Source organism: Eptesicus fuscus, chromosome 10 (genome assembly GCF_027574615.1).
Source record: "Eptesicus fuscus isolate TK198812 chromosome 10, DD_ASM_mEF_20220401, whole genome shotgun sequence".
Lineage (NCBI taxonomy): Eukaryota > Metazoa > Chordata > Mammalia > Chiroptera > Vespertilionidae > Eptesicus > Eptesicus fuscus.
Window position 1 is genome coordinate 4507291 of NC_072482.1, and position 17051 is coordinate 4524341.

Genomic DNA, 17051 nt, shown 5'->3' on the forward strand with positions numbered 1-17051 from the left:
GGGTACACATGGAGGGCACACAGGGAGGGTACACAGAGGGCACACAGGGAGGGCACACAGGGAGGGCACACAGAGGGCACACAGGGAGGGCACATAGAGGGTACTCAGGAAGGGCACACAATGGGCACACAGAGGTCACACAGGGGCACACAGAGGACACACAGAGGGCACACAGAGGGCACAAAGGGAGGGCACACAGAGGGTACACAGGGAGGGCACACAGGGAGGGCACACAGGGTACACAAAGGGCACACAGAGGGCACATAGAGGGCACACAGGGAGGGCACACAGAGGGCACACAGGGAGGGCACACAGGGGGCACACAGGGAGGGCACACAGGGAGGGTACACAGAGGGCACACAGAGCGTACACAGGGAGGGCACACAGGGAAGGTACACAGAGGGCACACAGGAGGCACAAAGGGAAGGCACACAGGGAGGGCACACAGGGAGGGCACACAGAGGGCACACAGGGAAGGTACACAGAGGGCACACAGGGAGGGCACACAGGGGGCACACAGGGAGGGCACACAGAGGGCACACAGGGAGGGCACACAGAGGGTACACAAAGGGCTCACAAAGGGCACACAGAGGGCACACAGGGGGCACACAGGGAGGGCACACAGAGGGCACACAGGGAGGGCACACAGAGGGTACACAAAGGACTCACAGAGGGTACACAGGGAGGGCACACAGAGGGCACATAGAGGGCACACAGGGAGGGCACACAGAGGGTACACAAAGGGCTCACAGAGGGTACACAGAGGGCACACAGGGAGGGCACACAGAGGGTACACAGAGGGCACACAGAGGGCACACAGGGAGGGCACACAGAGGGCACACAGGGAGGGCACACAGAGGGTACACAGAGGGCACACAGGGGCACACAAGGGGCATACAGGGGGCACACAGGGGGCACACAGGGAGGGCACACAGAGGGTACACAGAGGGCACAGAGAGGGCACACAGAGGGCACACAGAGGACACACAGGGAGGGCACACAGAGGGTACACAGAGGGCACAGAGAGGGCACACAGAGGGCACACAAAGGGCACACAGAGGGCACACAGGGGGCACACAGAGGGCACACAGGGAGGGCACACAGAGGGCACACAGGGAGGGCACACAGAGGGCACACAGAGGGTACACAGGGAGGGCACACAGAGGGCACACAGGGAGGGCACACAGAGGGTACACAGGGAGGGCACACAGAGGGCACACAGGGAGGGCACACAGAGGGCACACAGAGGGTACACAGGGAGGGCACACAGGGGGCACACAGAGGGCACACAGGGAGGGCACACAGAGGGTACACGGAGAGGGCACACAGAGGGTACACAGAGGGCACACAGGGAAGGCACACAGGGAGGGCATACAGAGGGTACACAGGGAGGGCACACAGAGGGCACACAGAGGGTACACAGGGAGGGCACACAGAGGGCACACAGGGAGGGCACACAGAGGGTACACCAAGGGCACACAGAGGGCACACAGGGAGGGCACACGGAGGGTACACAGAGAACACACAGGGGGCACACAGAGGGCACACAGGGAGGGCACACGGAGGTACACAGAGGGCACACAGAGGGTACACAGAGGGCACACAGGGAGGGCACACAGAGGGCACACAGGGAGGGCACACAGAGGGTACACAGGGGGCACACAGAGGGCACACAAGGAGGGCACACAGAGGGCACACAGAGGACACACAGGGAGGGCACACAGAGGGTACACAGAGGGCACAGAGAGGGCACACAGAGGGCACACAGAGGGCACACAGAGGACACACAGGGAGGGCACACAGAGGGCACACAGAGGGCACAGAGAGGGCACACAGAGGGCACACAAAGGGCACACAGAGGGCACACAGGGGGCACACAGAGGGCACACAGGGAGGGCACACAGAGGGCACACAGGGAAGGCACACAGAGGGCACACAGAGGGTACACAGGGGGCACACAGAGGGCACACGGAGGGCACACGGGGAGGGCACATGGAGGGTACACAGAGGACACACAGGGGGCACACAGAGGGCACACAGGGAGGGTACACAGAGGGCACACAGGGAGGGCACACAGAGGACACACAGGGGGCACACAGAGGGCACACAGGGAGGGCACACAGAGGGCACACAGGGAGGGCACACAGAGGGCACACAGAGGGTACACAGGGGGCACACAGAGGGCACACAGAGGGCACACAGGGAGGGCACACAGGGGGCACACAGGGAGGGCACACAGAGGACACACAGGGAGGGCACACAGAGGGCACACAGGGAGGGCACACGGAGGGTACACAGAGGACACACAGGGAGGGCACACAGAGGGCACACAAAGGGCACACAGGGGGCACACAGAGGGCACACAGAGGGCACACAGGGAGGGCACACAGGGGGCACACAGGGAGGGCACACAGAGGGCATACAGGGGGCACACTGAGGGTACACAGAGGGTACACAAAGGGCACACAGGGGGCACACAGGGAGGGCACACAGGGAGGGCACACAGAGGGCACACAGGGAGGGCACATAGAGGGTACACAGAGGGCACACAGGGAGGGCACACAGAGGGCACACAGGGGGCACACAGAGGGCACACGGAGGGTACACAGAGGATACACAGGGAGGGCACACAGGGAGGGCACACAGAGGGTACACAGGGAGGGTACACAAAGGGCACACAGGGGGCACACAGGGAGGGCACACAGGGGGCACACAGGGAGGGCACACAGAGGGTACACAGAGGGTACACAGGGGGCACACAGGGGGCACACAGGGGGCACACAGAGGGCACACAGGGGGCACACAGGGAGGGCACACAGGGGGCACACAGAGGGCACACAGAGGGCACACAGGGGGCACACAGGGAGGGCACACAGGGGGCACACAGGGGGCACATAGGGAGGGCACACAGGGAGGGCACACAGAGGGTACACAGAGGGTACACAAAGGGCACACAGAGGGCACACAGGGGGCACACAGGGGGCACACAGAGGGCACACAGGGGGCACACAGGGGGCACACAGGGGGCACACAGGGAGGGCACACAGGGGGCACACAGGGAGGGCACACAGAGGGTACACAAAGGGCACACAGAGGGCACACAGGGGGCACACAGAGGGTACACAGGGCACACAGGGCACACAGAGGGCATACAGGGGGCACACAGAGGGCACACAGGGAGGGCACACAGAGGGCACACAGGGAGGGCACATAGAGGGTACACAGAGGGCACACAGGGGCACACAGGGGGCATACAGGGGGCACACAGGGGGCACACAGGGGGCACACAGGGAGCAGCGCTTCCTTCAGGGCCCAGCTGAAGCCTGTGCTTTGGGTCCTTTGAACAGCGGAATGTTGGGCATTGGAATGAGAGCGCTATAATTGAAAAGGAAACGATGCCTAGGGCTCCCAGTCTGCTGGGGCCACAGGGCAAAAGGCTCACTCAGGAGAGAGGCATCTCCAAGGGAGACCCTCTCAGGTGCCCCACCCCTCTGCCCCCCACCCCCACCCGGCGGAAATGCCTTAAGGAAACCTTTGGAGCAGCCGTTGCCAACCGGTGGTCCAGGGGCCACTGGGATCCGTGAGGTCCGGAAGGTTGGCACCGCTGTCTTAGAGGGAAGCCAGGACTCGAGGCCAGGAGAGCCGTGCACGGGGCTGGGGGCTCTGGGCGCGCTGGGCGCTGGGCGGAGGGTCCAGGCTGACCGCCAGGCCCAGGTGGACGGGGGGAGGGGAGGCAGGTGAGGGCTCCTTCCCTCTGGCTGGGTTTGTTGTACTTTCCTAATTGACTTTGTGTCTGTGTCACTGGGATGCTTAGGACATCTTAGAAACCACTTAAGCAATTTAAAATAATCAAAGCACCACACTTATAGGCACTTAACATCTCCTCACACGTCTCATAACCCCTCCAGCTGCCACCCAGGCCAAGCAGTCCGAGCGTCCCTGGGGAGCCTACCGGTGTCAGGCCCAGCTCCTGCCGCTCACCCTGAGCCCCCGCAGCCCCGCAGCCCCGGAGCTGAGCCCCGCAAAAAGCACACGAGGCCGGCTCACACCTGCCTTGGACTCACCGTTCCCTCCGCCAGAGTGCCCTCCCTGCCAGCCGCGGGCCCCTCCACATACTGGCTGTGACTCGAGTCCTCCACGGGGAGCCTTCCCTGCACCCCCACCCAGGCGGCTAAGGGCCCTCGGCCGCTCCCAGGGCTCCTGTCCGCCCCATTAGAGCACCGGCTCACTGTCCTGACGTGGCCCGACCAGGGTGCCTGGCCCGTACTCCGTCCCTAGAGCACAGCGGGTCGCACACAGCAGGGGTCTGAGAGGTTTGCTGAATCTGAGCAGGACTTCCGAGCCACACCTCCTGGAGGGGACGCCAGAGCCCCGCAGGCTGCAGCCGCCCTGAGCCACCACCGGCCCCGCCCTCACCCTTATCCTCATCCCCATTTTCCAGACGGGGACACCCTAGCTCAGAGAGACCCAGCAATTCACCCCACAGTGAGTGGGTGCAGAGACACGGGGAACCTGCAAATGCCGGTCCTGGGCTTGAAGACACGACTGCACCCCGAGTCTTCTTAGCACCACTGGCCTAGGCGCAGGCTCCCCTCAACCTGGTTTAGCAGGCCCGGCTTCCACGGGCAAGGCAGGTGTGGAGGCCAGCAGGTGTGGAGGCCAGCAGGTGGGGAGGCCAGCAGGTGGGGAGGCCAGCAGGTGTGGAGGCCAGCAGGTGTGGAGGCCAGCAGGTGGGGAGGCAGCCCCTGGGAAAGTCCTGGAGGCTCATCCCTCTCTGCAGTCCCCTCCGGGTGTGAGCCCCAAGAAAGTCCCCAAGAGCAGGAACAAGGAGGCATGGTCAAGGACAGCGTAAGGGGGGTGGGGGAAGGAGGGCTGACACAGCAAGGAAAAGGAACAAAAACTGCAGGCAAAGGGACACTGAGCAAGCTGCAGAGAACCGGTATGACCAGTTTTCGTCAAGCTTAAAGCACGCAGGGCCAGGGATTACCTGTGGAGATGCGCACACACACACACACACACACACACACACACACACACACACCTAAGTGCCCACGGACAGGGCGTGGCTGCCTGAGGGGACGGAAGTGGGACCAGTGCCTGAAGGGGCCTCCAACTATATTTGCAATGTTTTCTTTCTTAAAATGGAAACAAAATTTGACACAAAATTAGGGCAAATGTCAATATTAGACTAAGCTAGTGGCAGTACAGGGCAGTTTATTATATTATTCTCTACTAGAGGCCCGATGCACGAAATTCGTGCAGGAGTAGGCCTTCCTTCCCCCGGCTTCCGGCACCGGCTTCCCTCCGGCCATCGGCAGGCACCCGGGACCCAGGCTTCCCTCGAAGCCCTGGCTTCATCCAGAAGGTCATCCGGAAGGACGTCCGGTCTAATTAGCATATTATGCTTTTATTATTATAGATAATTTTTCATAGGCTTGAAATAGTTTGTTACTAAAATCTATGAGAGAAGCCGTTCCCATCAGACCCACACTGAAGACAAATAAAAGGCACACTTGGGAAAGCTGTGTGCACCCCCCTCCCCATACACCCCCCAGGCCAGAACCCCCAGTATCTGGCGGGGGGAGGGGTCCCACACACTGGATTCCCTCGCAGCTTCCAGAAGCTGAGCTCAGGAGGAGGCCGCGGCTCTAGGCACAGAGGGGGGGCGGGGAGCCAGACTCCCCAGCGGCCCTGCCAGAGGTTAATGCTGCCTGTCCTGGCCCCTAACCACAGCCGGGGGTGGAGAATGAGGTAAGTGCTGCCCTTTCCAGCCCACACCACAGACCCATTAGGCCCCTCTCTGCTCTTGCCCAGGGCGAGGGGGTGGGGGTGGGGTGCTCAGTGGGCTCCCGCCCTTCAGGGTATTCCAGCCAGGAAGAGTTTAAACTCCCTCTTGGCCGTGGGGAGGCTGAAGGCAGGCAGGGCCTCCAGCCGCCCATGGCCTGGTTCCACCGCACCGTGCCTGCTGGGCCAGGGCAAGGCTGGGCTGGGCAGAGCTCCACACCCCTGGGCCCTCCTGGGGCATCTCTTGACAGACCCCAGGGAGAAACTGAGGCCTGGGGAGGCCAGGCCGGACTGAGCCCTCGCCGTTAACTCCGGTCCATGAGGGAAGGAGTTCAAAGGGGATGGGAGAAGAGTCCAGCCCTTCCTCACACGAGCACACTTCACAACGGCTGCTGTTCCTGAAGCACCTACTACGCACTGGGCCCTGTGCTGGTTACTCTTGTCCCATGTAATACAGCCACCCTCCCCTTTACGGGTCTGCAAACTGACCTGCCCCGGGTCAGTCAGGAGGCGGCAGGGCCAGGACGTTCCCTTTCTGAGGTTCACACCCGTGACGGCCGGGTCCCCCACAGCCTGGGAAGTCTGCAGAGCCAGCGCTAGTCATCCCGCAGGCAGGCAGGGCAGAGCCCCGAGCAGGAGCAAGAGGTGCCGTGGTCAGGTCAGTTTCCGGGGCTGTGCGGGGGTCAGCCTGAGGCAGGGGAGGGCCTGGGCGGGCTGCGTGTCCACTGGGTAGGGCTCCGTACTGAGCAGCCATGGCCATGACCAGGTGTGAGGCAGGCGGATGGCCGGAGTGGGTGCCAGGCTGGGGCACCTGGCCAGGGACAGGCAGGCTCATCAGCTGCTTCTACCTCCTGGCCTCAACCCCGGGCCCAGAGGAGGCTGCCCCACGTCACCCAGAGAGGCCCAGAGAGCGTCTGAAAGGGACCAGGGCGGAGAGAGATGTGGGAGGACATGAGGAAGCCACAGCCCGACAATGAGGAGGGGCTGGGACAGATGTTCAGAGGAAGTTCTTCAGACAAGGGGTGTCCCTGCTCCCCTCCCCACAACACTGCTTCCCGCCACGACTCGACTCTCCGAGGAGGCCCCAGAACCAAGAATGGAGGCCTGAGCCTGCACCCCCCGCCTCCCCCAGCCCAGGCCCCGGGGCGAGTGGCAAGCATAAAGGTCAATTGGAATATAAAGTAGAATTGGCCTTCTTTTCATCTCCAACATGTCTGAGCCATAAAAATGCCAGTTTAATAAACTGGAGGACACTGAAAAACACAGTGCGCTCAGGGCTGGGCAGGGAGGCACTCACACTCCCCGACTTGTCTGTCTGTCTGTCTGTCTGTCGGGCCGGCACTGGTGGTCGGGAGCTGACAGGAGAGGTCCAGCCCAATCCTGCCCTCGACGTGGTCACGGACTTTGGGGAGATCCACGAGCACCCCACATGCCCCAGGATCACTTCCGCCTTCGGGGAGGAAGGGCTTGGATTTGGATCAGAGTGGAAGGAGGAGTGGACTGTCCATCAGACATCAGAAAGGCATTCCAGCCCCACGGTGTGGCTCAGGGCTGAGCGTCGACCTATGAACCAGGAGGTCGCGGTTTGATTCCCAGTCAGGGCACTCGCCCAGGTTGCGGGCTCAGTCCCCAGTGTGGGGCGTGCAGGAGGCAGCCGATCAATGATTCTCTCTCATCATGGCTGTTCCTATCCCTCTCCCTCTCCCTTCCTCTCTGAAATCAATAAAAGTATTTCTTTTTTAAAAAGGCCTTCCAGCTTCTTTTCCGAAGAAACACCAAACGGCGGATGATGCCGGTGCTGCGGGAGGGCCCGGAGGCCCCGGGCGCCCCAGAACAGGAGGTCGAGGCAGCTTCCGTGGAGGATTTGGCAGCGGCATCCGGGGCCCGGGGCCGGGGTCATGGCCGGGGGTCGGGGCAGGGACAGGGGCCGAGGCCGCGGAGCTCACAGAGGCAAAGCCGAGGACAAGGAGTGGATCCTGTCACCAAGCTGGGCCGCCTGCTCAAGGACATGAAGATCAAATCCCTAGAGGAAATCTATCTATTCTCCTTGCCCGTCAAGGAATCAGATCGCTGACTTTTTCTGGGGGCATCCCTCAAGGATCAGGTCTTGAAGATCATGCCTGTGCAAAAGCAGACACGTGCGGGCCAGAGGACCCGGTTCAAGGCTTTGTCGCCATTGGGGACGACAATGGACATGTTGGTCTGGGTGTTAAGTGCTCAAAGGAAGTAGCCACATCTGTGGAGCCATTATCCTGGCCAAGCTCTCTATTGTCCCCCTGCGGTGGGGAGGCTACTGGGGAAACAAACTGGGCAAGCCCCACAGCGTTCCTGGCAAGGTGACTGGCCCCCGGGGCTCTGTGCTGGTGCCTCATCCCTGCCCCCAGGGGCACTGGCATTGTCTCGGCCTGATGCCTGGTATTGACTGCTATAGAAGGGAGGAGTTGGAAGAGGCTCAGGGGGGCCTGGGTGGTGGGGGCCACAGGGTGGGAGGGAAGAGGAAGAGCATGCCTCTCACACAGGCTCTGCCCCTGTATCTCCTCCCCATCACCTCTGTGGCTGCACAAGGCCCAGCCAGCCCACCTGCCTCTCACAGGTGAGGACACTAAAGCCCTGACAGGCCCAGTGACTTGTCCAAGGTCAGAACCCTGGTGACCCTCCTCCCGCAACACCCTGTGCAGTAAGAAGGAGCAGGATGTGGGTTTTGGAGCCGCCTTGATCCTCCTCTCCCGGCTCCCAGAGCCTCTGGGTCCCCCTCTTGAGCTCCTGGGTCAAGTCAACAACCAGGCATAGCCCCGCCCCAGGGCCTTCGCACTTGCTCCATCTCGAACACTCTTCCTCCAGGTATCCATAGGGCAAGCCCTTCCCTCTATTCGGTTTGATCAACAAATGTCCCCTCTTCTAAATGTCCCCACCTCTAGCCACCCCTCTAAAGGCCCCCGGGCCCCCACGGCTCTCTAGCCGCTTCCTGCTTTGTTCTGCAGGAACTGCTCCCCTCGGCATTGTACATCTGTGTGCCTGGCCTGTTCACTGCCTGCCTCTCCTTCACACAGGGAACCCCACAGGGCAAGGCCTCTGTCTGTTTTGTCTCCCGCCTGAGGAAGTTGCTCAGAGTGGTGGTTCTCCACCCGGTGTGCACATGCGCCTCGCCTGGGAGCCAGGCCCCATCGCAAACCAATAAAACCTGGATTCCTGGGGTGGGGTTCTCAGTGAGTCCATGTGCGGCACACGGAGAACCACTGCTCTAGTGGTGAAAGCTCGGGGATGTTCAGTTCAGATTTGGTGGGTGGTGGATGGATGGATGGATGGATGGATGACTTTCACAGATGGGCAAACTGAGGTCCAGATGGGAGAGTGAGAGCCAGAAGCCAGCCATTATGAACTTGAGCCTCCCCAGACTCAGCCCCTCCACAGTGTCACACACCTCACCGAGGGGCCTGCTCCAACCTGGTCTCTAGGAGCCCACCCGCCCTCCCTCCGGGGCATCCGTAAGAAATGGCCCCAGAGGCCTCTGCTGCCTTCTTTTCATTCCACAACAATGAGCCTGTTTGCCAGTCTGTTGCCAGAGCTGAACCCCTCCTGCTTCCACGCCCACGCCTCCTGTATTCGGAGAGGTTCCGCCACCCAGGGAACCTCAAAGGAAGAGGGCTGGAGAGGCTTGCACAGCGAGTGGGGGGCACTCCGTGGAGAAGCCGAGTGGGCAGGACAGGGACACTGGGATACTGAGGAGAACTCAGAGCATCCCGTGGAGCAGAGCCTCCCAGCAGGTGTCCACATACAGCCCCAGCCCCAGTCTCATCACCCGCAGGTGGCTGTGGTGAGCCCCAGCCTCGAGAGCCACTGGGGCAATGCCCCTTCTACCCCAGCGGCCCCTTCCCTGGCAGGGAGCTGTCTGCGGCTCCAGACCCCCAGGGCTGCTCCCCAATGCCACATTCCCTCCTCCCAGCTCCCTCTCCTCTCGGTTCAGGCCTGGCCTGACCCTGGGTCTTGAGGTCACCCTCCCAGACCCCCTGCCACACAGGAACATCTGGGCTTAGGGGGAAGAGAGTCACCGTAAAATTAGAGGGAGGCTACATGGTCCTCATCCTGAGAGAACAGCGCCTGACGGCCTCCTCCGTCCACTCTCTCCCACTCCCTGGGTGCCAGCACGTCACAGCACTAGGGCCTATCAAACCCGCTCAGGTAACTCCGGCATCCCCGAGCACCTACTCAAGGCTTTGCGCACATTGCTGTTCTACCAGGTGAGCCATTTTACAGATGAGTAAACTGAGGCTCAGAAAGTCCACACAGTATTAGGCCAGATCTCAAACCCAAGCCAATCTGATGGCCAAGAGATAGGAGAGCAGAGTGGTGAAAGGGCAGGTTTAGGGCCAAACAGTCTGGATTCGTATACAGTTCCACCACTTACCTGCTGTGCAACCTTGGGCAAGTTGCTTAAGTTCTCTGTGCCTTAATTCTCCATGTGTAAAATGGGGATAACAATGGTACTCCTAGCCCTGTTTCAAGGACTCAGCCTAAGGGCACTGGTGGGCACCGGTCTGACCCAGTGGTAAGGTGGGCCCTGCTGTGCCCACCCGCACAGCCAGAGCGGACACACCCAACCGTGGCACCCTGCTGTTGCTGCAGAGCTTTGAGGGACGTGCGGGCTGCAGATGCCTTATTCCCCATGAGTCCATTCGGCCAGGATTTCCTGAGGGCCCCGCTGGGCCTGGCATCGGCGGGGGGTCCTAGAGGTGCAGCTGGAGTCTAGCGGGGTCAGCTGATGGCCTGTCTCACCCGCTCAATGGTCATGCCTTGAGAGCAGCCGCGGCAATACATACATGAAATTTGAATTTCATAAACTTTCCTGTTTCGTTTTATGATGATTTTGATTATGTTCAATCATTAAAAACACAAAGATCCATTCTTAGCTCACTGGCCATACAAAGACTGAGACAGACTGGAGGAAAAGCCGACAGCAAACAGAAAGACAAATACGGGCATGACCACAAACTGAGCAGGGTGGAGGGTCTCTGAAGCAAGTCCAGTTAAGCTTAAGGTTATGGGAGAAGGATCCAGCCTCAAAGAATGGGAGAGAACGTTCCAGACAAGAGGGGGCAGCAGGGACAGAGGCCCTGGCGGGAATAGCATGGTGTCTCCAAGTGACAGGAAGAACACGGCACACCACATGTGACATCACCCAGAAGAGACAGAGGGTGTGGCCAGGGTCTCCAGGTAGCCAATGAAAAGGTTAGGGGGGAGGGGCAGATGTGCGGGGGCTTTCAGAAAGATCCCCTGGGCCTCGGGGCGCTGAGCAAAGATCTGCTGCCCCATTTGGAGGCCCAGGGAGAGGCCGGAGGAGGCTTCCGCAGTGGCCTGGGCGAGACCAGGGCGGGAGGTGGGGAGAGCTCATCTCCAGGACACACTGCGAAAGGAGAGGCTGTGGACGTAGGAAGAGGGTGGTCAGGTGCCGCCAGGTGTGTCGGCCTGCGCGCTGGGAGGGTGGAGCTGCCTTCCAGGAAGATGGCCAGGCTGGGGAAGAGAGTCTGGGCTCTCTCGAAAGTTCCTCTTCGTTGTGCAGTGAAAATACTTGGAAGACACAAAACCCACATCCTCAACAGAACAGCTGGTGTTAGCGAAGCCGCAAAGTATCCCCAGGAGCCTGGGCTAGGCGCTGAGGAGCAGACCAGCCAAGCACCAGGCAGGCAGCTTTCTCCAGAGCAGCCATGAGCCTTCCCAGCACGTACGGGCCCAGGTGGGACGAGAGGACTCGCAAGGCCAGGCTGGCTGAGGTGCGGGGTCTGGGGGGGCGGGGGGGGGCGGTGCACAGAGTGCTGTCAGTCACCAGCATCCTGGCCAGGCCTCTCCTGGGAAGCGGGGCACCTGCCCATCCACCCGCTGGCTGGCGTTCCCTCCATCCTCTCTGCTGCCTGTCCCTTCATGCCCTCCCTCCACTCCACGCCACCCCACTGTGGTGACAGCGATGACACTCTCATTATCCAAAAGTTAAGTTGGCTGCTCAGTCTCAACACTCTGCAGGGAGACACAAGAGGCCCGGCAGATGGTGGGGCCTCTCCAGGATCAGCCTCAAAGGTCACCGTCTGTCCCTGCCCACCCGCTCCAGCCTCTTCCGCACGGACGAGTCTCCCATGCTGACTTCAGGCCCAGCTACAAGCTGTGCAGTGACATTTCCTGTGGGCTGACTGTGTGCCAGGCACTGCACTAGGCCTTTTGTGGACATGAACTCTAAATTCCCACACCTGGTCTAAGAAACCATTATCACCCCCATTTTACAAATGAGGAAACCGAGGCACACACAGACTAAACAATTTGCCAAGGTGGCAAAGGCTGTCTTGCTCCAGAGTCCAAATTCTTAGCCAGCATACTGTGCAATCTCCCCTTCCTCAAGCCTTCGGGGTTTTTTTCACTGTAAAATGAATAAAGGACTCAACGAAATGATTTCTGGATCCCTCTGTGCTCTTACAGGACCAGGATTTGACAAGTGCTTCCTTCCAAGGCACGTAGTGTATGTTCTTCTCCCCTCAACAATGTCTGCTCTCAGGAAAAGATCTTATTGGCTCGTTCACACTATGGTGTAAATGACTGATGTAGTGAGTGGATACGGTGAGGTAACTCTGGCAGAACAGAGATTCAAACCCAGGCCTCGCCTTAGCCAGTTTGGCTCAGTGGATAGAACGTCGGTCTGCATACTGAGGAGTCCCAGGTTCAGTTCTGGTCAAGGGCACATGCCCGGGTTGTGGGCCCGATCTCCAGTAGGGGGCGTGCAGGAGACAGCCAATCAGTGATTCTCTCTCATCATTGATGTTTCTATCTCTCTAACCCTCTTTAAAATATATCTATAATAATAAAAGCATAATATGCTAATTAGACCGCACGTTCTTCAGGACAACCTTCCAGACGAAGCCGCGGCGGTGGGCGCCGAGCCCCCTGCACGAATTTCATGCCTCAGGCCTCTAGCATATATATAAAAACCCAGGCCTCACTGGCTCCAGAACCTGGGCTGTCCCCACAACACAGCATTGTACAGGCCACATCTTAGGCTTAGGATCGCCTCCAAAAGGAATTCTTCACATCCATCACATTCCCGCTCCTAGGAGAACAGGGCCAAAATGAGAATGAGGGAGGGGGTGGGAGCAGGGAGGTAAGGGAGGTAAGCTGTCAGATCCATGACTTCCCAAAGTCAGGGCTTCTGATCCCCAAAGAAGGCCTGGGATTGAGTCCCACTTCCAGCCCGGCTTATTCAGGGAGGCAGTCTGGAAGGAGTCAGGCCTGGGAGCTGGGACCTGACTTCCAGCCTTGCCTGCACCTAAGCAGGGCTGTTCCACATCTGCAGGATGGGGCGTAGGCCCCTTCCAGCTCTGCCAGTTCTGAGTTTTGTTCACACCCTGACTGCACCCCATTAGCTTTCTCTAGGCAGGAAACCACCCTTGGAGCCCCCAAAGCCAGAGCTCTGCTTCGAGCCGTGCACAGGAAATCCACCTCCTGGAGGAGGAAGAGCCGTAATCGCAGCCTTTGGACAAGTTCCCAGCAGGCCCCGTAATGGCCGTGGTGGGAGCGGGAGCTGGGCTGGGACCCGCTGTGGTGCTCTTCGAAATAGATACCTGCCATGGCCGCTCCCCGGGGGCCCCCTCCCTCATCCTCTCCTGCCTGAGGCTCCTGCTCCTGACCTCCCTCCCCAAAGTTCAGTCTTTTTCCTCTGTAAATGGCTTTTAAGTTTCTCGCCCAGCCTCTCATGTCTATCCGTTTAATTATTGAGGAGCCTTCCTGTCGCCAGCCTGGAACATTAACACTGTTAAAAGGGACCCAGGGAGTGCGGACCACAGCCATCAGTCTCCCTCTGGCTCTCTCCCCGCCCCCTCCCTTTCCTGTCTCACCTGTGCCCTCCTCGCAGCCTGGGGGACTCCGATCCCCACCCAACCCACTCATCCCTCTGAGGAGGCACAAGCTGAGGCCACAAGCTCTGTGACCAGATAAGCAGAGGAGAAGGCTGGTGAGCACCCTGGCCCCAGGCCCCATCGTTCCACCTAGCACTTCCCCATCCTGGGAACAGTTAGCACAGAAGTCACAGCCCACCCCGCATGGCACGCTGGGCCCCTCGTCCCAAAATACCCATGTTCCCAAGGACACGCTTTAAGGTCTAACGCTGACAGCGACCTTTCTTAGAGCCTTTGCCATGTCAAGTGACACCTCTCAACTCCTTGACCTTTCCACCTCCCTCTAATGTGGGCGCGGCCTCCCCTCTGGGAGAGGGTGGGAGGGACCCTCGCCAATGTCACAGTCCCAAGGGCCCAAACAGGCTGTTTTACCATCTTTCTGCAAATGGAGTAACAAAAAGCCCAGATACGGAAGCTGCAGCAGCCCCACCCAAGCACCGGCCTTCTCAGAGGCCGGGCCTGTGCCCCACCCAGACAGGCTGACAAGCAGTCCCGGACGGACCCCTCTGCTAGATGACCCAGGTCTCACCTCCACAGCAGGCAGGCTGATGTGACCCCTCAGGTAGCCCACGCCATCACCAGGCCCAGCTGGGACAGCCAGGCCCTGGCCCACCCACTCTGGGTCTCCCAGCCTTGCAGCTAACGCGGGCAGGTGGAAGGGCTGGACCAAACTACCACTCCCAAACCACCCCACCAAGGAACGGGCCAAGCGGCCACCTCCCAGGGCCTGCTCAGACTGTCCTGGGCGAGGGCAGCTTTCCTCCACGTCTCCTACTTCCTTCATCTTCGTGTCGCATTCTTCACAACGCACCCACTTGTTCTCAGATGAGAATAGTGTTTTCATCTGGATCACCGAGTGAAACCAAGAAGGTGCAAAGCCAAGAACCACATGGCACAGGGGCCCACGCCAGCCCACACAAAGTTCCGACCCTACCCATGCGGTGACAGGGCTACTCTAGCCTCCTTTCTTTCCCACCCGCCCCAGCCCCCCGCCCCAGCACAGGGATCTTCGGGCACCATTCATCCCCACTTCGACCCAACCCCCACAACACAAAGGACTGATGCATGCTGGGATTGGGCAAATGGGTTCCAGAAAGGGCACAGGAGAGAGGGCTCTACGCTCAGCGCTCCCCACCCTGCTTGGGGCCAACAGCCTCTCTCAATCCAATCCCTAACTCTGGAGACTGAGGAGAGAAAGGGGCCAAACCCATCCAGAGGCTGAGAATCTGACACCAGAGTGAAGGAGGGACCCAGTGGCTTCCTCTCTGCATCCCTTCCTCCTCACCCTCCCCTCCCCTCTCTCTCTCTCTCTCTCTCTCTCTCTCTCTCTCCTCTCTCTCTCTCACACACACACTCACGCATGCACGCACGCACGCACATGTACACACACACAAACACAGAGCAAACAAGGAGGCTCTGAGAGAGGAGCAGGCACATAATTATGGGTAAAATGCTTGTAATGTTTTTCTCTCTACCCAGTAGCTTTCAGTTGCTTTACCAGCTTAGCGAAGCACTTGGCTCCAATTGAATTGCAAATCAGCAGCTCCTGCCCCAGGAAGAGAGGAAGGGAGTTGGCAGGGAGGGATTCCAGAAGGAAAGGGAGAAAGGTGTGCAAGGAGGAAGGGCAGAGGAAGGAAATGAGGGAGGGAGGCTTGGTTCAGGGCCAAGGGCACCAGAACAGGGACCGCCTGCTGCTCCAGGCCTTTTTCCATCCTCATCCCCATGCTCTGTGGCTCAGGGGCCCCACGCCCAATCAGCACACATTTTCGAACCACAATCTTGGGGTGGAGTGGGAGGGCCACGCAGGGCTCACGCAGTGACCCAGAAGAAAAACACATCTTTCTTGGGAATTGCAATTATGTGAAAACAATGTCAAAACAAGTCTTCCTTTCCTCTCTGGAAACAGTCCTGTTTCCATCTGTCTACCTTTCTGTCTGTCTGTCTTTTTCTATATCGGTCTGCAAATCTCCTCCTCCCTTCCGCTGCTCAGGGGCACTTCCTTTTCCCTTCTTAGTTAGGAATTCCCCGCAGAGGGGAATTGATCGAGGAGCTGCCAGCGGCTGGTGCTGTTTCAGCACCACGGTCAGCACCACCAGGCTGGGTCCCGCCCCCCACACCTTGGCTCTGCTGGGCCTACTCTCTGCATGGGACAGGCCCCAAGTGTTCAGATACGACTCCAAGGAAAAAACTCTTCCCTCTGGAGTCAGGAAGGGAAGAGGAGAAAGGAGCTGGCCAGGCCTGGCACCACGTCTGTGGAGGAAACCTCTGGCGTGAACCGGCAGCCACTGACCTTGAACAGACGAAGGATGTTGGCCACCATGATGGAGACTGAGCTGCCTGAAGCACCAATGACACCCACCACACGCTCAGGTTTGGTGATGATGGGAGGGCCGCCGCTGCCACAGCGGACCTCCGTCCCGTCCTTCTCGATGAGCGCCTGCACGAAGGTCAGCGACTGCTCCAGGGCGTGGGTGTCCCTCGAGCAGGTGTCCAGAATGCGGGCGCCCAGCGTGATGTTGGGCAGCAGGTCCGGGTCGTTGTTGATACGATCCAGAGCGAAGAGCATGGCCTCCAGCCGGTGGATGCCCTTTTCCTTCTTAAGTTCCCCGCAGGCCTTGCCCTCCGCGCCCCGGCCGTGCACCGGAAACAGGCCCCCCAGGGTGATGTCCCCATCTATGCGGATGGAATTCATGTGAGGGTGGCCCTTGGGCTTCCCCAGGCAGGAAGGCACCCAGGGGCCATAGAGGCTGAGGAGCAGGCAGAAGGGCAGCCGGGCCCACCACCAGCCCCAGCCGCTCTTCCCAGGCATCTTGGGAATCTCTAGAGACCCATGGACGGCAGCCCCACTCCTAGCCCTGGCAGGCCCCTGGCCCCCCAGCCTGGGTGCGCATGAGCAGAGCAGCCCCCACAAGTCCCTCCGGGGTGGCTTCAGCAGCGGGGCGGCTGAGGGCTGCCAACGGGGTAAGCCATGCCGGTGCTCCTTGCCGTTCAGGCAATGCTCAGTTGCCCCCACAGGCCATGCCCACAGACGACAGGGAATGGCCACGGGGCAGCAGAGCTCTGGCCTCGGTCCCCACGTCCTGCAGGCCTGTTCTTGGTGGATGACTGAACAGAGGAGCGTGCTCCTAGCTTGGCGTATCTTGGCATCAAAGAGAAAACGGCTCCAATGCTCTCCTCCTACCAACCTTAGAAGGGAGAGAGAAAGAGAGAATCAAATAGAAGCCCAAAGAAGACATCAGCTGTTCTGATCTCTCATCAGGAGCCTGTGAAGAGACGCTGGGAGTTATCGCCAAAGACTCCAAATCTCATCTCGGTTTCCTCCTGGCTGCTGCTCAA

The 17051-nt window shown here is 59.9% G+C and overlaps 1 protein-coding gene across 2 annotated transcripts in view; it reads right to left on the reverse strand.

The window, feature by feature from the left end:
• GRM4 (glutamate metabotropic receptor 4) overlaps positions 1-16524 on the reverse strand; it is a 95781-nt gene extending 79257 nt beyond the window's left edge. For both annotated transcript variants that reach the window (XM_054722175.1, XM_054722174.1), the window contains exon 1: positions 16006-16524. In XM_054722175.1, the coding sequence (XP_054578150.1) occupies positions 16006-16524 (519 nt within the window). The remainder of the gene's footprint in view (positions 1-16005) is intronic.
• Positions 16525-17051: the final 527 nt, after the last annotated feature.